General features: G+C 37.2%; 1 protein-coding gene across 2 annotated transcripts in view; it reads right to left on the bottom strand.

Moving 5' to 3' along the window:
• The window catches only part of SRBD1 (S1 RNA binding domain 1), a 226,603-nt gene that overhangs the window by 138,700 nt on the left and 60,338 nt on the right, over positions 1–27,565 (bottom strand). For both annotated transcript variants that reach the window (XM_057497248.1, XM_057497247.1), the window contains exons 11-14: positions 20,580–20,687; positions 16,922–17,079; positions 5,846–5,936; positions 5,084–5,191 (exon numbers count right to left, since the gene is read on the bottom strand). In XM_057497248.1, coding sequence (XP_057353231.1) covers positions 5,084–5,191; positions 5,846–5,936; positions 16,922–17,079; positions 20,580–20,687 — 465 coding nt within the window. The remainder of the gene's footprint in view (positions 1–5,083; positions 5,192–5,845; positions 5,937–16,921; positions 17,080–20,579; positions 20,688–27,565) is intronic.

The following is a 27,565-nucleotide window of genomic DNA, read 5'->3' as shown; positions in this document are numbered from 1 at the left end:
ATAATCCACAGACAGATGCAAAAAAAAAAAAAAAAAGAGAATGTACCGTACATAAAAATTAACTTTAAATACATTAAAGACCCAAATAAGAGTTAAAAGTAGAAAACAAAACAGAGGACATCAAAGTGAGCTTAGTTTTTCCAAACATTACTTCAACAGGACACAAAAAGCAAGAACTATACAAAAAAAAAAATTTGATAAATTAGGCTTCATCAAATTAAAAATGTTTGCTTTTCAAAAGACCATGTTTAAAAAATAAAAAGGCAAGCTATGGACTGTGAGAAAATGTTCACAAAACCTGTACCTGATAAAGAGCTTGTATTTAGGATACATACAAAATATTCTTATTCACTAACAGGAAGAAAAACAATCCAATTTTTTCAAATGGAAAGATGATCGAAATAGATGGCAAATAAGCAAATGAAGATGCTTAACATCATTAATCACTAGGGAAGGTAGATTAAAACCACAATGTGGTATCACTATACATGCACAGGATACCTCAATTTAAAAAACTGACCATACCAAGCAGACTGATGAAGACATGGAGAAAGTGGAATTCTGATACACTGTTGGTAGGAATATAAAATAGTACAATCACCTTGGAAAACAGTTTGGCAGTTTCCTAAGTTAAACATATACCTACCATGTTTCAAAGAAATGAAAGCATATGTCCACACAAAAGACATGCAGCTTTATTTGTAATAGCCAAAAATGTGCCATAATCCAAATGTTCGTCAAGAAATAAATGATAAAATAAGTGTGATTTAGCCATACAATGGAATACTACTCAGTAATAAAAAGAATAAATTATAAGCCTATGCAACATCATGGACTGAATCTCAAAATAATTATGCTGAGTGAAAGAAGTTAGCAAAAGAATATCTACTGTATGATTCCAATTACATTCAAGTTTAGAAAATGTAAACTAATCCATAACTACAGAAAGTAAATCAGAGGTTGCCTGGAGGAGTGGGCAGGAAGGGAAGGCTGGATTACAAAGAAATGAAATTTGGGTGGTTACTGGGTATGTTCATTATCTTGATTGTGATAGTTTCATGGAAGTATACATATGTCTAAACTTAAACTTATAAAATTGAAAACTTTAAGTATGTGCACAGTTTATTACATGTCAATTATCTCTCAATAAAGCTGAAAAACAAAAAGGACTTCCACAGGTAAAAATATCTAACTGAAATAAAAAAATTCAGTCGATGGGCCTGACAGCTAAAGAAAAAGCTAGTGAACTGGAAGAAAGACCTGAAGAAATCAACCTCAAAGCCTCAAGAGAAACAAGAGATGGAAAATGAAAAGAGAGAGGTTAAAAGGCATGGAGGATAGAGTGACAAGGCTGATTTACATAATTAGAATTTCAGAAGGAGAGCAGAGAGAAAGAATGAGACAGAGGTAATATTTAAAATGTAATGGCTGAGATTTTGAAGAACTAAAAGATAGCACCCTATAAATTCAAGAATCTCAATAAACTATAAGCAGTGTAAATTTAAAAGGCAGTAGAAAATGCTACCTAATAGCAAAAAGGAACAATAAACAATTTGGTATTTTATTTCTTATTAACATATCAATACTCAGATGAAACTGTCAATGATATATATGAAAGCAGAAATTCCCTTTCTTCTCAGCTTATTACAAATACCAAGCTAAACATACCTGCAAATAAATATTGAAAATATGGTTGTAAGTCTGTACCAGTAGGTTTAAAACTTAAGATACATCAAAGCTTGGAAAAAACTCAGTTATCAAACAACAGGAGATGACTAAAATATGATACAACCAAACAAAAGAATTAGGAAGAAAAAGATGGGGGGGAGGAGAAAAATCGGGAAGGAGAGAAAGGGAAGAGGACAGGAGAGGAGGGAAGAAAAAGGAAGGAAAGAAATCAGGGACACCACTGTTTACAAAATACTGTAGTTGGCAAATAAAGGCCTTAAGAAAGAATGGGAAAAATTGGTATCCATTCTTTTTCAAACTACTCTCAGGCTAATTAACAGCCTTCTGTTCTATATCTAAGGAGATTCATGTTCTCTGCTTAATTTTTGATTCAGAGAATAAAATTTCAAAGTAACCCCATAAGTAACTGAGAGGATAATGAGATTTTTGTGGCTTCACAAAGAAAAGTTAGAAGACTTAAAGTTAGGGAAATAAAAACTTGAGAGAGATTGCATTAAAAAAAAAAAAAAACAACTTGACATTCTTGGACATATGAGAGACTCACATTTTCCAAAAACTAGCACAATACTTTTTAATATTCTAGACTAAAATAAGCATAGTACAAAACTCAAAACCACATAGAAAAAGTACACCTGAGAAAATAAAAATTTTGAATTCTATGTGAAATAAAGCTTGAGTTACAAACACAAAATGGGGAAAACTACTTGTATAATTTGCAAAAATCATGACAATTGGTTCAATAATTAATATATAAAGACTTATACAAATCAGTGTGAACAAGATGAAAACCCCCAACAGGGAAAAAAAAAATGAGCAAAGGACACAAACAAGCCACACATACAGACACAAAAAAATCCAGAAATAGCCAACATATAAAAATGTATTGGTTTTGGCAGCAGAATCACAGAACCCAAGAATGGACTAAGAGTTACCAAAGGGAAAGGGACTGGGGAGGATGGGAGAGAAGGGAGGGAAAAGGGTGGGAAAAAAGAAAGGGGGTATTACGATTAGCACGTATAATCTGGGGTGGGGGGCATGGGGAGGGCTGTGCAACACAGAGAAGACAAGTAGTGATTCTACAACACCTTACTACACTGATGGACAGTGACTGTAATGGGGTTTGTAGGGGGGACTTGGTGAAGGGGGACCCTAGTAAACATAATGTTCTTCATGTAATTATAGATTAATGATACCAAAATAAAAACAAATAATAATAATAAAAATAAAATAAACAGAATTTCAAAAAAATGTACTGGTTTCATTAATAATATGTATGCCACATGCTCTTCTAAGCACTTTATATATATAAACTCATTTAACCAACATGAAAATTCTGTAAGATGGATACTATTGTTATCTCCTTTCATGGATGATGAAACTGAAATACAGAGATGTTAAGGATTTGCGCAAGGTCACATAATTAGTTAATAACCAGTGATGCTGGGATTTCAACTATGAAATTAAAACTAGTACCCAAGGTCCCAGAGAAAGGGGAGTGGAGACACTGCAAGTGGGGGTATAAACTGGCACATTCTGGAACAGAGCATGGTAATGTATTTCAAAGCCCTAAAAATATTCAGCTTTAGAATTAACTCTCTCAAACAAGTAATAATTCATACAATTCAAAACAGTGATTACATGGGCTAGAGGCACTCCAAGGAAAAGCCTGAAAAAGGCACCTGCTTAATTAAGCAGCAAACAAGTATGTTGCCTTTTTACTCTTCTTCAAACTATATATGGATTCTATATTCTTTGGTACATTTTGGTATATTTCACCATTTAGAAAAATGCTTTATTTTCTTCCTTTTCATCTGGATTTTTATATGAACTAGTGATACAAATGTTTTTAAATAAGAGAATCCCAAATTAGCCAACATACTGAGAAGAGGGAGAAATGTAGTGTGGCAATAATCTCACTAACAGATTGGATTTGGCAATTAAACATCTTTCCATTTAGGAGCAGTAGTAAGGTACATCCTTAAACTGGTACTCCACTTCTTGGAATGTATTATGTAGAAATAAAGGTCATGCAAAGACCTAAGCACAAAGATAGATACTACAGCCTTGCTGATAATGGTAACAATTAGAAGAAGCCATCTGTCAAACAACAGGAAAGACTAAAATATAGGAGTTTATCTGTAGTAATTTTAAATGATTTTGTAAAGTCCATTTATTGGCATGGAAAGAAATGGGAGAAAGATTATAAAACATTTATCTCAAGATATTTATATCAAATTAATTGAACAAGTTAAAAACAAATCAGAGAAGTTGCCTGAAATAAACTGAATTAGCTATGGTCCTTGTATTAGCTTCCCAAAAGGATGGGGTGCATGTGTACACTTCCCAGAATAGGAAAGATGCACAGTATTTTCCAAACCAACTTGAACAAGAAAAGGGAGAGTAAAACAGCTGAGATGGACTTTGCAATCTGGTTGTTTCCTGAACCATGGTCTCACAGCACTTACAGTTTGTCCCTGACCTTTTAATTCCCTTTGGTTACTGAGTTTGTTTTCCTGACATCTTGATTATACTCTTGGTACAGGGAACACTACACTAAATACAAGGCCCCTCTCTTTCAGCCTATTTACATGAATACTAGAATTCTTCCTGTGTTAGGTTTTGTGTTCTATTTTGCTTTGTTGATTCTGCCAGTCACATTACTCATCAGTTGACTATACTTAGTTATTTGATTTCTTGAAAATCATCTCTTGAAAAAAGAGATGGCTCTTTGGGCTCTTATTTAGGTATCAGCCATTATAATTACCTTCTTTCCTAGAACTAAACCCTTTAGGATTTAATATTCTACTGTAGTTTGGAAGAGCTAAACATGGCTATTTGAAGTCCAAAGGGAAAGTAAGGAAACAAGGGTGAATGAAAGCAGAACTACTATAGGTGTAGGGACAGGACTAGAAAATGGACCATGCTAACCCAAAGCTAGTCAGCAGTTAACTATATGTCTATATAAAATGAAAGCTTGTGATGAAGAGACAAATAAGGAATACTAGAGGTGCTTTTTATTTGTAATACTTATCTTAGCTCGCAGTTCTGAAAGCCAATATTATTTATAGGCATCAAAACTTTAGGAGAAAAAGGCTAAGTTATGCACAGTCTTACTTACTCCTCAGTAGTTAACAAGAGCCCTCACACAATACAGAGCCTGGAAAATCTCATGAAACCAAGTAAGCCCTGATGTTTATGAGAGAGGTTTCAGGACACTGAAACTCAAACTTCTCAAGAGAAGACTTTGTTCTGCAAAGCTCTTGTGAACAGCAAGAGGTGGTTTGGGGGTAAACAAGATGAATATCTTAAAAAGAAGGGAAAATTCATCACAGAGGAACTGGAGTTACTTCCAAAGAAAATACTCAAAGAAAATAAACATTGCTAACATCCTTACCAGTAAACAACATCCAGTGGCGCAAAGTAATTTTTCATTATCAGGTCAGCAAAGTAAGCTTCTGTTTCCCGGCAGGCAGTTCCATTTCCAATCACCACTGTACTGCAGCTTCAAGGAAGAAAGAGGATGAGAAACTGGATGAGCTCAAGACATGCTTCTAAACCAATCAGGAGAAAATGTACAGAATGCACAAATACTATTATACAACGCTCTTATTCTCTCATATATCCAAGCAACCTCTCCGCTGTTTCACAAGGGATAGACAGACTTATGTAGAATCAAAGACGCCGTGCCCCTGTATTGGTTTAGGAGGCAGTGGGTAAATATTTTACTGTCACACAATCTTAAGAACAGTCAACTTTCTTCATCTGAAAGGAACCAAATTTAGACATGGGTAAGTCTGAAGCATTCTAAGATCCATTCCTCAGATCCATTAAAAAAAAATAAAGAGAAAAGAGGGAGGAAGGGAGGGAGGGAAGAGTTAGGGAGAGAAAGCAAGCAAGCCCAAATAAAAGAATTAAATGCTCACTTTTGCTCATACTACCTCCCTTGTTTAGTGAAGGTGGCAAAGGAAGGGAACTGCATTCCTCTGCAGTCTCCAAATGTAGAGTTCTCCAGCAATTTGCCCCAGCATTGTTTTACATGGTTCCTTTTCTCTCACCAAGGCACTTCCCTCAATCCCTCCCTCCAAATTAGGGGCTTCAAAGGCATCTCTGTTGGGCTGAGCCTCTGAAGCATTCAAAAGGTTACTTATTTTCATACTTGAAGTTCAGCAAAAGCCTCTTTATTTTCTCTGCTTCTCGGAAGCCTTGTCCACAATGCAAGTAAACCACGTCAGTATGAAGTATCTGACCTTAGAAAAAAATGGAAAAAATAAGCCATTATTATGTAAGAAATTGCAAATCATATACCAATGCTTTAATTAAGCAAGTTGAAAGAGAAAAGGGAACTGACTTGTCTTTCAAAATGCAGTGTGAATCATTCACATTCACTAAATCAGATTCTTCCTAAACACTCTGAAATTTTGTTACTTTCAAAGTTACAAAGACTCTATTTTGCTTCACAAAACCACTATTAATTAGAAAATATGCCATAATTCCTAAAAGCAAAATGGCTTTCAGTAACACCTAGTATCAATATAACAGTAAAAGCTAACATTCACTTAATATTTACTGTATGTAGGACAATGTTGCAAAAATGTATTTTAAAATTTCAGGAGGCGGAGCCAACATGGCGGCGTGAGTAGGACAGTGGGAATCTCCTCCCAAAAACATATATACTTTTGAAAATACAACAAACACAACTAGCCCTAAAAGAGAGACCAGAAGACGCAGGACAGTGGCCAGACTGCAGCTACACCAGCGAGAACCCAGCGACTGGTGAAAGGGGTAAGATACAAGCCCCGGCCGGGCGGGACCCGAGTGCCCCTTCCCCCAGCTCCCGGCGGGAGAACAATAGGCAGAGCGGGAGGGAGACGGAGCCCAGGACTGCCAAACACCCAGCCCCAGCCATCCGGGCCACAGCGCAGACACAGTACATGCCCAGGGGGCCCTGGATACTGGGGGAACAGGGAGTAAGACCTCTGAGCAGGTGCTGAAGCTGATGCCCCTGTGACAAAGAAAAGCGGGGGCTTTTTGAAAGTCTTAAAGGGACAGGGACTTAACAGCTTGACGGAAACAACCCAGGTCACAGTACAGCAGCTGGAAATCACAGGGAAAACCGGGTGCACTAACCCCCTGGGCAACAGCTCTGAGACCCCTCACGGAGGCAAACAGTCAAGCAGCCCCCCCATCCATCACCCCACCGGGCGCTGCGAAAGCAGAGAAGCAGCCTGAGACAAATTCCGCCCACAGAAAGGGAAATTTCTCCCTCCCGGCCAGGCAAGACACAAAGACCCACTCTACACGCAATTACCCAACACAAGCCACTAGGGGTCGCAGTTGCCCCAGTAAAGAAAGGCCAGTAGTAAGTGAAAATTTTGGCCCTCCCAGCTGACAGTCAGTAGCACCTGTCAACATGAAAAGGCAAACAAATATGATCCAGACAAGACTAACCCAGACAGCTTCAGCATCTGCTACATCTTCCCCTGAGAAGGAATCTGGGGAGATAGATTTAGCCAGTCTACCTGAAAAAGAATTCAAAACAAAAGTCATAACCATGCTGATGGACTTGCAGAGAAATATGCAAGAACTAAGGAAGGAGAATTCAGAAATAAAACAAGCTCTGGAAGGACTTCAAAACAGAATGGACGAGATGCAAGAGACCATTAATGGACTAGAAAACAGAGAACAGGAACGCAGAGAAGCTGATGCAGAGAGAGATAAAAGGATCTCCAGGAATGAAAGAATTTTAAGAGAGCTGAGTGATCAATCTAAAAGGAATAATATAAGAATCATAGGCATTCCAGAAGAAGTAGAGAGAGAAAAGGGGATAGAAAATGTCTTTGAAGAAATAATTGCTGAAAATTTTCCCAAACTAGGGGAAGAAATGGCCTCTCAGACCACAGAGGTACACAGAACTCCCATGACAAGGGATCCAAGGAGGGCAACACCAAGACACATAATAATAAAAATGGCAAAGATCAAAGACAAGGACAAAGTATTACAAGCAGCCAGAGAGAAAAAAAAGGTTACCTACAAAGGAAAACCCATCAGGCTATCATCAGACTTCTCAACAGAAACCCTACAGGCAAGAAGAGAATGGCATGATATACTTAATGCAATGAAACAGAAGGGCCTCGAACCAAGACTACTATATCCAGCACGAATATCATTTAAATATGAAGGAGGGATTAAACAATTCCCAGACAAGCAAAAGTTGAGGGAATTTGCCTCCCACAAACCACCTCTACAGGGCATCTTACAGGGTCTGCTCTAGATGGGAGCACTCCTAAAAAGAGCACAGAAAATAACACCCAACATATGAAGAAGGGAGGAGGAGGAATAAGAAGGGAGAGAAATAAAGAATCATCAGATTGTGTTTATAATAGCTCAACAAGCGAGTTAAGTTAGACAGTAAGACAGTAAAGAAGATAACCCTAAACCTTTGGTAACCACAGACTTAAAGCCTGCAATGGCAATAAATTCATACCTTTCAATAATCACCCTAAATGTAAATGGACTGAATGCACCAATCAAAAGACACAGAGTAATAGAATGGATAAAAAAGCAAGATCCATCCATATGCTGCTTACAAGAGACTCACCTCAAACCCAAAGACGCGCACAGACTTAAAGTCAAGGGATGGAAAAAGATATTTCAAGCAAACAACAGAGAGAAGAAAGCAGGTGTTGCAATTCTGGTATCAGACAAAACAGACTTCAAAATAAAGAAAGTAACAAAAGACAAAGAAGGACATTACATAATGATAAAGGGCTCAGTCCATCAAGAGGATATAACCATTATAAATATATATGCACCCAATACAGGAGCACCAACATACCTGAAACAAATATTAACAGAACTAAAGGAGGAAATAGAATGCAATGCATGCATTCTAGGAGACTTCAACACACCACTCACTCCAAAGGATAGATCCACCAGACAGAAAATAAGTAAGGACACAGAGGCACTGAACAACACACTAGAACAGATGGACCTAATAGACATCTACAGAACTCTACATCCAAAAGCAACAGGATACACGTTCTTCTCAAGTGCACATGGAACATTCTCCAGAATAGACCACATACTAGGACACAAAAAGAGCCTCAGTAAATTCCAAAAGACTGAAATCCTACCAACCAACTTTTCAGACCACAAAGGCATTAAACTAGAAATAAACTGTTCAAAGAAAGCAAAAAGGCTCACAAACACATGGAGGCTAAACAACACGCTCCTAAATAATCAATGGATCAATGACCAAATCAAAATGGAGATCCAGCAATATATGGAAACAAATGATAACAACAACACTAAGCCCCAATTTCTGTGGGACGCAGCAAAAGCAGTCTTAAGAGGAAAGTATATAGCACTCCAAGCATATTTAAAAAAGGAAGAGCAATCCCAAATGAACGGTCTAATGTCACAACTATTGAAATTGGAAAAAGAAGAACAAATGAGGCCTAAGGTCAGCAGAAGGAGGGACATAATAAAGATCAGAGAAGAAATAAATAAAATTGAGAAGAATAAAACAATAGCAAAAATCAATGAAACCAAGAGCTGGTTCTTCGAGAAAATAAACAAAATAGATAAGCCTCTAGCCAGACTTATTAAGAGGAAAAGAGAGTCAACACAAATCAACAGTATCAGAAATGAGAAAGGAAAAAATCACAACAGATCCCGCAGAAATACAAAGAATTATTAGAGACTACTATGAAAACGTATATGCTAACAAGCTGGGAAACCTAGGAGAAATGGACAACTTCCTAGAAAAATACAACCTTCCAAGACTGACCCAAAAAGAAACAGAAAATCTAAACAGACCAATTACCAGCAACGAAATTGAAGCGGTAATCAAAAAACTACCAAAGAACAAAACCCCCGGGCCAGATGGATTTACCTCGGAATTTTATCAGAAATACAGGGAAGACATAATACCCATTCTCCTTAAAGTTTTCCAAGAAATAGAAGAGGAGGGGACACTCCCAAACTCATTCTATGAAGCTAACATCACCCTAATACCAAAACCAGGCAAAGACACCACCAAAAAAGAAAACTACAGACCAATATCCCTGATGAACGTAGACGCAAAAATACTCAACAAAATTTTAGCAAACCGAATTCAAAAATACATCAAAACCATCGTACACCATGACCAAGTGGGATTCATCCCAGGGATGCAAGGATGGCACAACATTCGAAAGTCCATCAATATCATCCACCACATCAACAAAAAGAAAGACAAAAACCACATGATCATCTCCATAGATGCTGAAAAAGCATTTGACAAAGTTCAACATCCATTCATGATAAAAACTCTCAGCAAAATGGGAATAGAGGGCAAGTACCTCAACATAATAAAGGCCATCTATGAAAAACCCACAGCCAACATTATATTGAATAGCGAGAAGCTGAAAGCATTTCCGCTGAGATCGGGAACTAGACAGGGATGCCCACTCTCCCCACTGTTATTTAACATAGTACTGGAGGTCCTAGCCACGGCAATCAGACAAAACAAAAAAATACAAGGAATCCAGATTGGCAAAGAAGAAGTCAAACTGTCACTATTTGCAGATGACATGATACTGTACATAAAAAACCCTAAAGACTCCACCCCAGAACTACTAGAACTGATATCGGAATACAGCAAAGTTGCAGGATACAAAATCAACACACAGAAATCTGTGGCTTTCCTATATACCAACAATGAACCAACAGAAAGAGAAATCAGGAAAACAACTCCATTCACAATTGCATCAAAAAAAATAAAATACCTAGGAATAAACCTAACCAAAGAAGTGAAAGACTTATATTCTGAAAACTACAAGTCACTCTTAAAAGAAATTAAAGGGGACACTAACAGATGGAAACGCATCCCATGCTCATGGCTAGGAAGAATTAATATCGTCAAAATGGCCATCCTGCCCAAAGCAATATACAGATTTGATGCAATCCCTATGAAACTACCAGCAACATTCTTCAATGAACTGGAACAAATAATTCAAAAATTCATATGGAAGCACCAAAGACCCCGAATAGCCAAAGCAATCCTGAGAAAGAAGAATAAAGTAGGGGGGATCTCACTCCCCAACTTCAAGCTCTATTATAAAGCCATAGTAATCAAGACAATTTGGTACTGGCACAAGAACAGAGCCACAGACCAATGGAACAGACTAGACAATCCAGACATTAACTCAGACGTATATGGTCAATTAATATTTGATAAAGGAGCCATGGACATACAATGGCGAAATGACAGTCTCTTCAACAGATGGTGCTGGCAAAACTGGACAGCTACATGTAGGAGAATGAAACTGGACCATCGTCTAACCCCATATACAAAAGTAAACTCAAAATGGATCAAAGACCTGAATGTAAGTCATGAAACCATTAAACTCTTGGAAGAAAACATAGGCACAAACCTCTTAGACATAAACATGAGTGACCTCTTCTTGAACATATCTCCCCGGGCAAGGAAAACAACAGCAAAAATGAACAAGTGGGACTACATTAAGCTGAAAAGCTTCTGTACAGCAAAAGACACCATCAATAGAACAAAAAGAAACCCTACAGTATGGGAGAATATCTTTGAAAATGACACATCCGATAAAGGCTTGACGTCCAGAATATATAAAGAGCTCACACGCCTCAACAAACAAAAAACAAATAACCCAATTAAAAAATGGGCAGAGGAACTGAACAGAGAGTTCTCCAAAAAAGAAATACAGCTGGCCAACAGACACATGAAAAGATGCTCCACATCGCTAATTATCAGAGAAATGCAAATTAAAACTACAATGAGGTATCACCTCACACCAGTAAGGATGGCTGCCATCCAAAAGACAAACAACAACAAATGTTGGCGAGGCTGTGGAGAAAGGGGAACCCTCCTACACTGCTGGTGGGAATGTAAACTTGTTCAACCATTGTGGAAAGCAGTATGGAGGTACATCAAAATGCTCAAAACAGACTTACCATTTGACCCAGGAATTGCACTCCTAGGAATTTACCCTAAGAATGCAGCAATCAAGTATGAGAAAGATCAGTGCACCCCTTTGTTTATCGCAGCACTATTTACAATAGCCAAGAATTGGAAGCAACCGAAATGTCCATCGATAGATGAATGGATAAAGAAGATGTGGTACATATACACAATGGAATACTACTCAGCCATAAGAAAAGGGCAAATCCAACCATTTGCAGCAACATGGATGGAGCTGGAGGGTATTTTGCTCAGTGAAACAAGCCAAGCAGAGAAAGAGAAATACCAAATGATTTCACTCCTCTGTGGAATATAAGAACAAAGGAAAAACTGAAGGAACAAAACAGCAGCAGAATCACAGAACTCAAGAATGGACTAACAGGTACCAAAGGGAAAGGGACTGGGGAGGATGGGTGGGTAGGGAGGGATAAGGGGGGGAGAAGAAGGGGGGTATTAAGATTAGCATCCATAGCGGGGTGGGAGAAAGGGGAGGGCTGTACAACACAGAGAAGACAAGTAGTGATTCTACAACAGGTTGCTACGCTGATGGACAGTGACTGTAAAGGAGTATATAGGGGGGACCTGGTATAGGGGAGAGCCTAGTAAACAAAGTATTCGTCATGTAAGTGTAGATTAATGATTAAAAAAAAAAAAATGCAGTTCCTATGTGGTGACCTCTAATGAGTTCTACACAATGATATAAAGGACATATAAAAGTGTAGGCAAAGGGTCTGTTTGTGTTTATACAGAGGATCAAAGCCTAATTTGGCTACCCGGAAAATGAACTAAGATACGATATGAAAGAGAACTTCCAACATCAGCACTCTCGGGAAGACTCATGCCAGAAGATGATCATCAAAAAACCCCAACAAAATCCACGCACTGCTACAGCTGTAGATGCACTCATCCCACCAGCTCCTGGACTTGCCATGGGAATGAAGGAGATATCTAAGCTGGCCTGTGCATACAGTAAAACAACAAATTTGACTGGATCTATACTGTTGGAACTCAACCAAGAATTAGGAGAAGTGCAAATTGTAGCGCTCCAAAATCTTACAACTACAGACTATTTACTGTTAAAAGAACATATGGGATGTGAACAGTGCCCAGGAATGGGTTGTTTTAATTTGTCTGATTTTTCTCAAACTATTCAAATTCAGTTAGATAATAACCATCATATCATTGATAAGTTTTCACAAATGCCTAGGGTGCCTAACTGGTTTTCTTGGTTTCACTGGAGATGGCTGGTAATTACAGATATGCTTTGGTTATGTAACTATACTCCTATTATGTTAATGTGTGTGCGCAATTTAAGTAGTAGCTTAAAATCTATACATGCTGAAGTTACTCTACAAGAAGATATGTCAAAGAAATAATCAATCTTCCCATGTTTTCTCCCTCCTGCTACTTCTATAGCTTTTCTTCTTCCTTCCTAATTACAACGAATTCTTAAATAGAATTCGTGCCTCATATCAAATTTACCGAGTATCATAACTCCTCCAAGTGGTAAAGACACCTCAAGACAAATGCTGGGCATAGAAGCCACAGGGCATAAATATGCAAAGAAATAAAAAGCTAACCATTTCAAACAATAAGGCTTCTCTCTCACTTACCAACTTAACATTTCCCTGTATGGCCCCGGAAGATGACTGGTTAGCCAGAGACGGGTAAGATTCCTCAAGGGAGGAACAACCTAAGACAGGCACAGTCGCAGGGGGGTCATCAGGTGAGAAATTGGGGATCAACAGAGGTGAGGCTTAGAACCTCACCCTCCCTGTTCTGAGAGAAATCTTCTGCATACGTGGATGTTTTATTGCCCTTGTCTAGCTTGGATTAACACATAGTCTACAGGCACACACCTGATCATCTACATTTGCTCTCTTACAACACTAAACTCTGTTTTCTACCTTTATGTTGTATCTACCTACCACTTCAGCATCTTATTAAAAATAATAAAGAGAGAAATGTGGTATCCACATATAAATCAAGTATAAAAATCAAATGTGTATTCATATTTGAACTGACTGTTTATAGTTCACAATGCATGAGCAAAACCAAAAGTTTCTGTGATGACTGCCCTTGTACTGTTCACCATGTAACTTATTCACTATGTAAGAATTTGTTCTCCATGTAAGAACTTGTTTGTTATGCTTCAGAAGATTGGAGACTGACGAAAATTAGGCTTGGGGTGGATTAATGATTGTGCATTGAGCATTGACTCCCCTATACAGAATTTTATTGTTGTTAACAACCATTTGATCAATAAATATGAGAGATGCCTTAACAACAACAACCAAGAAAAAGTACACACTTCCAATTGTAAAATAAATAAGTAACCGGGATGTAATGTATAGCATAAGGAATATAGTCAAAATATTGTAACAACTTGGTATGGTGATAGCTGGTACTTAGAATTATCATGTATATAAATGTTGAATCACTGTGTTGTACACCTGAAACTAATGTAATGTAATACTGTGTGTCAACTACCCTTCAATAAAAAATAATTATCTAAAAAAAAATAAAAAATAAAAAAAAATAAAAATAAATAAAAAAAAAAAAATTTCAGAGTAATGATCTTAAAGATAGGAATAATCAGCTAAGTGACCAACTTAGGAAGAGAAGAACAAAGAATAAGCTCTAAGAAAGTGGAGGGAAGAAAATAATAAAGTTAAAAGCAGAAATTAATAAAATAGAAAAAAATAGAGAGGATCAAGAAGTTTAAAGTGAAAAATCACTTGATTAAACCATATATTTTTAGTACTATCAATGAGGAAAAAGAAAGACACAAATAAATTATATTAGACATTAAAAGAGGATATAACTAGAGATTCAGCACAGATTAAAAATACAGAGAGACTATTACAGACTTTATGTTAATTTAGATTACACAATGAAAAGGATACTTTCTTGGAAAAGTCTTAATAAAACAGACTGCAGATACATATATACATGTGTGTGTGTGTGTATGCATATAAAGGTGTAAAAAAAAAATTACCCTACAGCAATACAAATGATATTATAAGCAAATACATATGTCACAACAGATGCAGGAAAACACAGTAATAAAATATATTTCCCATTTATTGTAAAAATGCACAACATAAAAAGAGAAATTTGGACAGCAAAAACCAAAAACCCATGCCTCTATCAATAACAAAGTGTCCCCAACAAACGCAAAAGAGGATCAAGTAGATAAATGCCCTGACAATTATCAAGACCAACATGCATCAGAACTTCAGAACTTCTGTGGGAGCAAGCAGAGAGAAGCAATGGATTTTCTCATGGACCTAAAAATGGAGGAATTCTAAAAATATCAAAAGGTACTTCCCTGGAAATCACAACAGGTCTGTTTGAGACCCAGGGCTTAAACTGGGGAAGACTTTTGCATACTCTAATGTATAGGTCAGTACTAAGTTTGTCCAACAGTTCAGAAAGATTTGGAAAACAGTGATCTCCATGAACTGTTTAAACTAACAGTAGAACATCCCTTTCAAGACAAAACTCCACACTGAGAAGAAACTGGAATCACACCATACTGAGCAAGGTAAGGATAATACGGGCAAAGGAAAAAAATGTCCATGAAAAGGAAGGAAAGCAACAGGGAAGCAAATTACAGAAAGTATGAGACTATCTCTCTATCCACAAATACAGAGGGTTTTTTTCCCCCCACTAATAATTTGGAAAAAAATAGAGGTGATAGTTCTAGAGATATACAGTTAGACAACCTTCTTAATCCAGCCTTCTATCCTAAAAGTTAAGGAAAACCAATTTTATGTCGAACTAAGCAACAAAAAAGGATTATAGTCAAATTCCATACAGAATGATTATTTTTTTAAAACCAAAAATCTTAAGAAGACCAGTATGATGCTCTTAAAGAAAGGTGTATCCACAAAAAGAGAAAAACCATAATCTAATATGTAAGAAGTTACCAAAAAAAAAAAAAAATACACACACACACACACACACACACATACATACATAATGAGATTAACAAAAATCAGAATTAGAAAACCTCAGAAATGAAATAAGAGAACTCAGGAATGAATTAAATATGAAAGAAAAAGTTATTTCAGAAATGAAAAACCAAACTAAAAGAACAACAACAAATAAATAATAAATGCCTTAAGAGCAATAAAAGGTAAAAGTATGAAAAATTTAAAAGATTTTTAAAAATTTAAAGGATGAAGTTCACTACATAGCTGTAATCTATCTTTCATAAATATCAAAAGGAAATTCCAAAACTTAAAAACATAGTAACTTGAAGTACTCAGTGAATGGATTTAATAGCAGATGAGACATAAGAAAATAGAGAATTAATTAATTGAAAGACAATCAGTAGTAAATAAAATAATGGAAAATAGAAGAAAAAGAAACTTGACAAGTCTAATATACATGTAATTGGAATTCCAGAAAAAAATGAAAGAAGTCCTATAAACTCCAAGTGAAACTCACACCAAAAAAACCCCCACCACATACACATAATGCTAAGCAGCACATTATGAGAAAAACCCTGAAAACCACAAAGAAAAAAATCTTAGCACCTAGAGAAAGAAAGGTATTACCTTCAAAGGAGCAATAATAAAATTTTTAGTTGACTTCTCAACAGAAACCCCAGTAGTCAGGAACAAAACGAAACAAAATGGAATGATACCTTTAGAGTACTAAAAGTAACAGCCAATCTTGAATTCTATACCCAGCCAAAATATTCTTTAAAAAATAAAGACAAATCAGGACCCTTTGCAGACAAAAACTGACACAATTTGTCACCAGCTGACCCACATTAAAACTAACAGCCTAAAGTTTCAGGCAGAAAGAAAATCATCTCAAATGGAAACACAGAAATGTAGAAAGAAATGAAGAGCAGTAAGAAGGGTAGATAGTAAATGGGAAAAAAAAATACTGACTGGACAAAACAAAAATGTCCTGTGGTATTTAAAATATGCACAGAATTGAAATGTATCACAAATAAAATTAATGGGAGATAAAGTTATTAAAGTTTGAACCTAGTTAATCCTCAATATCTCCATTGTGACCAAGGGAAGGGCATAAATGATGGCAATATGTTGAGAGGTTTGATCAACAAATAAGACAAATATGCAGCTTGAGTCTCTGGTTCCCATATCTTTGTATGTGAGAAAATCATTTTCTAAGCCTTGAAAATTAACATTATTTCCAAATCATCATTAAATACATGAAGTGACACTTAAGGCCAATCAAAGAACTTTTATATGAAAAGCTGAAAGTCATGCTTACTGGTAGGAGAAATTATAGCTAATTTGCAACCATGTTTGTAACCAGGATCCACTCCCATCAAGGTGCGCCCTGGAACAGGGCTTGTTAAAAGGAGCTGGCGAAGGTTCCGTCCAAACATCATTACTGATTCCTTCTCTGCATCTGATGTTAGTTTGGCTCTTTAAAAATAGGAAAGAAGAAAAAAAAGAGAAAGTATTAGTCTTCATTCACCCAGATTTTCTTCCAGAAAAAGAACAGAATTCATTTTATACAGTTATTCCTTACAGAAGTATTTATTATTACAAAATAACTTAAGATAAAAATCATTTACAAAATCATATTGAGTCTATTTTGCTAACTTAAGCAACATATGGTACCACAAACAATTCTGAAGCAAACCTGGTAAGTATGTTATACCTACATTGCTTTCCCATCTGTACTCTTTATATACAAAATCTATACCTATCTGTGTATATGGGAGAGACAGTATATAAAGATTTGGATATCAAATGAAATGTCAAATTAAAGTTGATCAGCTGATAAAAATATAAACACAAAATGAGAGTGATAAATTATCAAATCGTAAGCAGGCTCCTCCACCACAACTTACTTTTACGCCTTCACCTATACTTGTCTCAGGGTTATCCTCTCACTCCCTTCCATTCCCCACACTTACTCCCCATCTTGTAGTTCTCACAGTGATCTGACATGACCACAGATATTAAAAACCAGTCTAGAACCATGTCTCATGTATGGAACTTCCCAGTTTTATCCAGAGAGTAATTAAAAGTCTAATTTTAGAACTTCTTCTAGGACAAAAATAGATGTTTATAATGGACTTAAAAACATTTGGAAACTAAGTTTTACACCATTCATCTACTTAACAATAGTTCTTAACCTATTATTTCCTGAAATTCACAAGAATTTATAAAAAGTGTATCTTCTCTATTATAGGAGGTAAAAACATTCATGCACAGCCAGAAGAGAATTGAGAGCACAAAAACAATTCAAAGTACACTTTGTATCAGTGTTGAGAGAATTATCTACATATCTAAAGGCTTGCATAGCTAATTAGTTTTTCTGGCTTAATTCAGTTTCTTAAGGCTTTTCTCTCATCTTCTATAACATTTCATTCTCATTCTTCCTGCATTCAGCCAAGTAACATGAAAAGTATCATTACAGATATTTATTTCTATATCTTAATTTCAAGTTTATTTACCAAGGCAGCATTTGTTGTCAGTACCATGACCAGTGTGAGAGATAAAAAGCTGAAAAGATAAGATCCCTGCCCTAAAGACCATTATACAGTTGAAGAAATAGGAAAATAGACAACTATAAAACAGTAAGTGCTATGCTAATGGGACACATGGGAGGGGTAATTAAATTAGGAAAAATTTCTAAGAAATGTCTTCTCAGGTGAATCAAGATTAAGTAATTGAATTAAGCAAAGACAGGGAGAGTAGATGGAGGGCATAGAGAAAAGGATCCACGCAAAGGAAGCATTATGTTAAAGTGCTTGTCCCATTATAGAAAAAGCAAGTAATTTCATGTGCTAAAATGAAAAGAAATAACAACATACAAGGCTGAACAGCCAAGAAGAAGCCAGATCACAAAGGACTAAAGAGCTTGGATTTAATTCTAGAGACAGAGAAGACTCACTGAAGGATTTTAAGTAGAAGAGCATGAAATAATCAGATGGGATTTTAGGATAGCAATGTGAAATATGCAATATTGGAAAATACTAAACAAAGATCATCCACGTCCCTAACACTAATGCAAACAAGCAATGATGATATCTTGAACTAAGCCAGTAACCTTGAAGATCAAGAGAAGGCAAAATTCAAGATATAATAAAAGATGGTAAAATAGATAGCACTTGGTTGATAATGTAAGATAATGTAGGAGTGAGAAAGTGGTAGGAATAAAAAACAGCAGTATGGATGAATGATCACAACTATCACAGAAATACAGAAGTAGACTACACATCATTCATATATAGTCAACTGAATAAAAAGGCTGCAAAATAATATAGTCTATATAATTTCTTTTAGTATATACACATGGAGAAAAGTATTTTACCCATGGTTAACTCTAGGTAATGAAATCATGTGTTTTTTTCCTTTGTATTTCACTGGTTTTTTTTTTCTATTTTTCTATATTAGGACAAACTTCTTTTTAATTAGGGAATTAAGCAATTTTCTTTTTTTAAAAATCAGTTAGGAGTTTTCCCCCTCAGCTGCTGTTCAAGTAATTACAAGTATTTCTATCAAAAGAAACATCTTTAGACAATGGCTGCAAACCAACCTATGGACTAAAATAAGATATAACTTTTTAACCCCAGGCATTTTAGAAAAAAAGAAGGAAAGTGCTCTTGTTTGCCCACTGCTAATGGAAGTCAGAGAAAGATTATATGTTAAACAAGCCCACACAAAAGTACTCACATTAAATATCAATGAAATTATTCTATATGTAGCAAAGCTATATAAATCAATACATGCAAAAAGTCAAAAGCAACACTAACATTATATGCAACAGCAGAAAACATGATAAAGGAAAAATACACAAAAGGAAATGAAATTTTGAGATAGTTTCCTTTATTAAGAATAAGAATCCCTTATGTTTAAATTTTATGCCCCAGCATTCAAAAAGTAAGAGATGTTACTTAACAGAGACTTGAAATGCAATAGGATTCCAAAAGAAATAGTATTTTTAAGGAATGTCTGGGCTATAAAGGATGAATCAAGAGAATGAATGACTTGGATAAAAAGCTACACAAAAGAACTGTGTACCCTTTTTAATATACCTCCTCATTCCCTGATCTAAACAGCTCCAAAGTAAATGGTCAAGACTAGTAAAAGAAAAACAAACATTATAAAGGCTTCTATAAATGCTAGTGAGGTTAAGAGATGGCTAGAAATCTATAGTTCCCAGGTAACCCTTACTGAAATCCATAAATAAGAAAAAGCACCCAGCTTACTGAAATCTATAAATGAGAAGAAAAAGGGAAAGGCTGGAGTTTTGAAAGACTGACCACCAACACAAAAGACTAGAGAGAAGCAGGAAAGAGGGTTTTTGCCTCCTGACATTTCTTTCCATCTCCTCCCATAAAAACAATTCTGTACTTTGACCTCTCTTGCAGTTCTCCTTTGTAACTCTTAGTTCTTCTGCTAGTCCACTTAGGTGGTCACTTTAATCATCTCCCAACATGTGCTCATCATTGCTATATAATCATTTAGCCAAACTACCATTTGGAATTTAGAACATATATATTAGCACTCTCTCTTCATAGCAACTAAATTCATCATGTGCTCCAGTGATTTCCTTATGTCTCTTTTGGCTCTCTTACCTTCAAAAACTGCTTCCAACTAACTTCTCTATTAACTTCTTAGTCTGTTTCTCCAAAGCCAAATCTCAAGACTGGTATTGCAGAATTGGAAGGGGTACAAATTAAGTGGTCTTAATTTGAAAAGTGTATCATAATTAAGCACTATGTTTTGTGATTTATACATGTGAACACATCTACAGATTGAAATCTAGGCTTCAATTTCAGACTTTGTGATCCTGACTCAATTCTTTGGAGTGGTTAATGGATCAACAACATTTACTATGTGCTTTAATGGCCGTATTACCATACAGAATAATAAACAATAAACAAAACTAAATAAGACAAGAAGCATACCTGAACTCTCTACATAGGAGAGGATAAATAAGACGTTTGAAGGAATCATCCAGTGAATTGTGTAAGATCTTCATTAACTCTGGTCTTGCAAAGCTACGTGGTCTCCACCTGCAAAATAAAGAAGCCTATACTAAAACTGTACCAATAAGACCATGAAAGGGCTCCTGGAATGGGGAGAGAAGTGGAACAGAAAAGGGGGGAAAACTTTATTGAAGCCAAAGAAACACAATCTGTGAGGAGCAACTGTGATATCTGGAAATTATTACTATGACATCTGGAGTTCCTACTTTTACTTATAAGAAGCAATATCAGAGAGACCTCTCATGTGCATTCTTGCTTTCTCTCCCTCCCTCCAGCCCCAAGCCAGGCAGGTGAGGACATGGTGAGAAGGCAGCTGTCTGCAAGCTGAGAAGAGGACTCTTCACCAGGAACCAAATCACCCTGAATCTTCATCTTGAACTTCACAGTCTCCAGAACTGCGAGAAAATAGATTTCTGTTGTTTGAGTCACCTGGTCTATGGTATTCTGCTATGGCAGCCAAAGTAAGACACACATGTATCTTTCTCTGCCTATTTCTTTATCTCTTCCTGAGTGTTAAAGTAGATTGCGCAAAGGAAAAACGCTATTTAAATCCTTGCCTCTTGCCATTCTTGAGTAGAACTCACTCTATTCCTTAGGTTGTACTGCTCTACCAGGCTGTTTATTTTCAACATACTGACAAATATAAACATCAGAGAACCAATTGTTAGTGGACCCTGGAGAAAGAACAGTAGGAGGGAAATGCAAGCTAAAAAGGACAAGTTCAGCCCTACCCCTTCTGTGTCTTCATCCATCTATAGAATCTCTGCCCTTGCCCTTCAAGGGCTCCTGAATAGAAACCATTAACAACTAAACCATTAATTAATATATCTGTGGAACACTGTCATCTCTCCTACTTATCTCAGCTAGGAAATCAGCTAAATTTCAGACAACAAACATGTAAGTATTTATAACATGATACATCCAACTTTCACAATAACAATGAATTGAATCTATTCCACACAAGGGTATTTTTTGAGTAGAATACAGTTTTGTTTGTTTTTAAATTTGAATCGAAGTGCTTATTCGCAGGACATGCATCCTTCCCGCCACTAAAATCCCTATTGCTCCTCATTGTCACTTTTACCTGAGTGCATGATAGGTAGGGAAAAGCAGATGTGAATTAGACACACTTACTATTACTGCTGTTATTGTTACTATTACTATTAATTTGGGGGACCCAATGTCAAGAAAGATATCCCATGTTTTGTTGCCCTTGTCTAGCTTGGATTAATACTTAGTCTATAGGCACACACCTGATCATCTACATTTGCCCTCTTACAGCACTAAATTATGTTTTCTACCATTATCTTGCATCTACCTACCACTTCAGCATTTCATTTAAATAAATAAATAAATAAATAATTAGGGTGAAATGTGAGATTCACATATAAATCAAGTATAAAAATCAAATGAATAATCATATCTGACTTGATTGTTTATAGTTCATGATGCATGATCAAAACCGAAAGTTTCTGTGATGGCTGCCCTTGCACTGTTCACCATGTAAGAACTTATTCACTATGTAAGAACTTGTTCACCATGTAAGAACTTGTTCGTTATGCTTCAGAAGATTGGAGACTGTTGAGAATTAGGCTTGGGGTTGATTAATGATTGTGCATTGAGTCCCCTATACAGAATTTTATTGTTGTTAACAACCATTTGATCAATAAATATGAGAGATGACCTCTCAAAAAAAAAAAAGATATCCCAGAAGAAACACCTGACATAGGTTTTAAAAAAATGAATTGTGCTTTATCGATGAAGACAAAGGAATAAAAGCATTCTGGGAAGAAAACACAGCATATTTAAAAGTTTAGAGACATGGAGGAGCATGGTAAGTACAAATAACTACAGGTAGATTCGTACAGCTAGGGCACAAGGCGGTGGGATCAGGTGGGGAGTAGATGAGGCCAGAAACCACGGCAGTGGCCAAATCTTTAAGGACCTTATACACCAGGCTGTGGAACTGAGCCATCTAGGAGGCTCCTAGCACATAGCCCCGGGTCATGGGACAATATGCGGGGAAGAGAGTCCTTAGAGGCAGGAAGGCCCTAATGGAGTGACATTTTTAATGTATGTACCTGATATCTACTGGGGTTCATTCCCTTTAAGGACAAACCAAGGTTTCCCCAATGCTTACAGTAAAAAACAAAAATCCTTAACATTCCAAGCTCTCTGGAAGCCCCAATAGTCTTTCTGAAACCTCAAGATCCTCCATTGATGTAAGTACTCAGCTCCCTTCTCCCTGCTCTACTCCCTGGAACAGAGGGCTGTGGGTCTATTTTATACTTGAAGACTTAATTTATATCCTCAATTATAGCCATTCACAATTATTTTTAGACCACCAGACCCAGCTCTGAAAGATACCAGCTATACTCATTTCCTATATTGTACAAATTCCCTTTTGTTGCTTACTTCACACCAATTTTTATCCCTTCACTGACTTTCTAAGATCTATTCACTTAGGACATGGCACATGAAGGTACCTAAGCTAGTACAGTAAAGTCACAGACCTCACTATATCAAAACTTAAAGTAAATACAATGGATTTGCCTTAAAGGATTATTACCTTAAAACCTGATTCTTCACCTAACTCAGTAAACACCTCTGAACAAAACTAAGAAGGACCCCACTTTCACTGAATTCCACAGTACAAAACACATGCTGCACAATGAGGTACACAAAGCAAGGCAAGGGTCACAAATTCAAATACTTACAGGGCCCAGGAAAGGACCATAAACAACTGAACAAGACCCATGGCCTATACTGTATGTTTTTGAAAAACACATGCTTTTGCTCACATAAAAGAAATGTTTTCCACTTTAGCAAAGAATTACTTATACTCCTCTTGTTTCTTAGCTATAGGTAAGAATAGAACTCTCATCATCTAGCTTTCATTTTCCCACATTTAAAAGAGAAATGAGTAGTTTCCCTTAAATCTACCACATGAAAAAAAAACACCACTTCACCATTTTATTAGCATTTTCTCAAAATGATGTGACAGACATTTGGGGACAGAAAAATTCACTTTACAGGACTGTCCTGTGCATTGGCACAAAAAGTTAGCTTAAAAAAGAAAAAAGAAAAGAAAATGCTACTAGCCAGGCCCAGTCATTCATTTGACAACCATTAAAAATGCCCCCATATATTTTCAAGTGCCTTCTTGCAGGGGTAGGAATGGAAAGGAAGCAGGACTGCTCCCAACTGAGAACCACTGGGGAGATGACATGGGGTGGTGAAGGCTGTCACAAAGCCGACTACATGCTGCACTCTAAGGGGTATACTCAGCTCCAGTGAGTTATTTTCATACCAGAATGCAGGACCAGTGGTGCCAAATTATCTGTTTTTCAGAAAAAGTCAGTACCATGCATTTTATGTTCAGAAATTTCTAAAATTTTCAAATATTGGCAACTTACTCAAAGTTATCTAAAACACTCTGGGCCAGGATTATATAAAAATCCAAACAAAGTATGTGAATAGGCAGGATTTGTCCTATCAACAGCCAATACCTTAAAATATTAAAACCCCCTTCTCAGATGCTGTCTTCAATCACCAAATCCCTGAGAACACCTGCTCATGACCATCTCATTAGAACCTGTAAGCATCTATGATAATACTAAGTGTTTACAGTGGGCCATAACTATGTAAAATAAGGCTGTGCAACGATATTGAGGATCTGAACACAAACAACAGGATCTGATCTATACAGAACACTAAACCCAACAACTGCAGAATTCAATTGCTTTTTCAAGTGCTCATGTAACATTTATCAAAACAGACCATATCCTGAGTCATAAAACAAACCTCGACAAATTTAAAATAATTTATATCATAGAAGAGTATGTTCTCTGACCATAATGGATTCAAACCAGAAACAACTAACAGAAAGAAACCAAGAAAATCTCCAAACACTTAGAAATTAAACAACACACTTGTAAGTAATCCATGGGTCAAAGAGGAAGTCTCACAGATTTAAAAAATACACAGAACTGAGGGGGCTCAAGATGGCGGTAGGAGTAGGGTGGTGGAAATCTCCTCCCAAAACCGTATATATTTTTGAAAATAGAACAAATACAACTATTCCTAAAAGAGAGACCAGAAGATACAGTACAATAGCAAGGCTACATCTACATATGCGAGAACTCAGCATCTCACAAAAAGGGTAAGATACAAAGCCGTGACCCAGCGGGACCTGAGCACTCTCCCCACCCCAGCTCACCAGTGGGGATGGGAAGGAAAAGAATCAGAGTGGGGCGGGAGTGGAAGCATAGGACTGCTAAATAACCAGCCCTAGTAATCTGCACTGGGAGCATAGACACACATTGCATGGTGAACTGGATATTAGAGAAACAGAAAAGTAAAATCCGAGACAGAGACTGTGAGCAGGTCCCCACAGCCGGCTCCCCTGGGACAAAAGAAAAGCGGGTGCTTTTTAAAAGTCTTAAAGGGACAAGGGCCCAACCGCTGGACAAAATCATCCCAGCACACTCAGCCCAGCAGGCTGGGAATCTTGAGGAAATTCAGGGCCCCTAACCTCATGGGGGGTAAAGCAGACCCGAAGCTCCTCAGGGTGATAAGCAGGCTGTCATTCATTCCCCCCAGCCGGTGCTGCAACCAAACTGGCTAACCCACCACAGCTGCAGAGTAGCCGGAGAACAGCCCCGCCCATAGCAACCACACAGAGTCTCCTCCCAGCGTGCAGCTAAATGGGACAGACAGAAGAAGCCAGAGCAAGGTCCAGAAGGCACGAAGGGGCACTGTTCTCACACAAGAACACACCCGGCATGTCTGACACTACCCTCAGTGCACTAGGCTATCTCAAGGGCCGCCCTACCCACAGCAGCTCACGAGATTATCCCAGAGACCGCTCCCAGTAATGCGGGTAACTGGCACAGGCAGCAGAAGGTGGAAGAATGTCCGGAACGCACGAAGGGGCGCCATTTTCACAGGAGAATACACCTGGTGCATCTGTGACCACCCACAATGTGCTAGGCTATCCCGAGGGCTGCCCGGCCCATGGAAGCTCAGGAGATTATCCCAGAGACTGCTCCCAGTGTGCGGGTAGACAACACAGGCAGTGAAAGACAGAACAAGGCCCAGCAGGCACGAATGGGCACCATTCTCACAGGAGAACACACCCAGTGTGTCTGCGAACCCCTGCAGTGTGCTAGGCTATCCTGAGGGCCACCCTGCACACGGCAGCTCAGAAAATTATCCTAAAGACTGTTCCCGGTGTGTGTGTAGACGGCACAGGCAGCGGAGAAGGGCAAGGCGACCAAGAAGCAGGAAGGAACTTTGTTCTCTGAGCTGACACATGCGCCACCTGCCTGCAACCACTTCTATCACCATGAAAAGGCAGATGAATCTGGTTCAGTCAAAAATCACTCAGAAAACTTCAGAAAGAGGGCCTGGGGAGATAGATATAACCAATCTTCCTGAAAAAGAATTTAAAATAAAAGTCATAGCCATACTGATGGACCTGCAGAGAAATATGCAAGAGCTAAGAGTTGAAGTCCGGAGGAAGATAACAGAAATGAACCAATGGATACAAGGTCGTAAGAGCAGACTGGATGAGGTGCAAGAGACTGTTAATGGAAGAGAAATCAGAGAACAGGAATGCAGAGAAGCTGAGGCAGAGAGAGATAAAAAGATCTCTAGGAATGAAAAAAATATTAAGAGAAATGTTTGACCAATCCAAACAGAACAATATTCGCATTATAGGGGTAGCAGAAGAAGAGAGAGAAAAAAGGGATAGAAAGTGTCTTTAAAGAAATAATTGCTGAAAAAGCTTCCCCAAGTTGGGGAAGGAGCTATGTCTCTCAGACCATAAATGCCCACAGATCTCCCAACACAAGGGACGAAAGGAGGACAACACCAAGACACATAATAATTAGAATGGCAAAGATCAAAGACAAAGAGTATTAAAGGTGGACAGAGAGAAAAAAAATGTCACCTACAAAGGAAAACCCATCAGGCTATCATCAGACTTCTCAACAGAAACCTTACAGGCCAGAAGAGAATGGCATGATATATTTAATGAAAAGAAACAGAAGGGCCTTGAACCAAAATACTGTATCCAGCAAGATTATCATTTAAATTTGAAGGAGGGATTAAATAATTTCCATACAAGGAAAAGTTGAGGGAATTTGCCTCCCACAAACCACCTCTACAGGATATTTTAACGGGACTGCTCTACATGGAAGTACTGCTAAGGCTAAATAGATGTCACCAGGGAAAATAAAATCACAGCAAAGAAAGAAGACCAACCAAATACTAACTAAAGGCAAAAAATAAAATCAACTATTAATAAAAGCAATCAAACAAAAAACAAAAGAAAAGAGAATAAAACACCTAACATATAAAGAATGGAGGAGGAAAAATAAGAAGGGAGAGAAATAAAGAATCATAAGACTGTGTTTATAATAGCTTAATAAGACAGTTAAATTAGATGGTTAGGTAGTGAAGAAACTACTCTTGAACCCTTGGTAAACACAAATCCAAAGCCTGCAGTGACAATAAGTACATATTTATTGATAATCACCCTAAATGTAAATGGACTGAATGCATCAATCAAAAGACACAGCATAAAAGATTGAATAAAAAAGCAAGACCCATCTATATGCTACTTACAAGAGACTCACCTCAAACCCAAAGATATACACAGACTAAAATTGAAGGGATGGAAAAAGATATTTCATGCAAACAATAGGGAGAAAAAAGCACGTGTTGCAGTACTTGTATCAAACAAAATAGACTTCAAAACAAAGAAAGTAAAAGATAAAGAAGGACATTACACAATGATAAAGGGGTCAGTCCAATAAGAGGATATAGCCATTATAAATATATATGTATCCAACACAGGAGCACAAGCATATGTGAAACAAATACTAACAGAACTAAAGGAG

This window comes from Manis pentadactyla, chromosome 2 (genome assembly GCF_030020395.1).
Source record: "Manis pentadactyla isolate mManPen7 chromosome 2, mManPen7.hap1, whole genome shotgun sequence".
NCBI classification, from domain to species: domain Eukaryota; kingdom Metazoa; phylum Chordata; class Mammalia; order Pholidota; family Manidae; genus Manis; species Manis pentadactyla.
The sequence above is the reverse complement of the archived record's forward strand: the minus strand, read 5'-3'. Positions and strand labels throughout refer to the sequence as shown.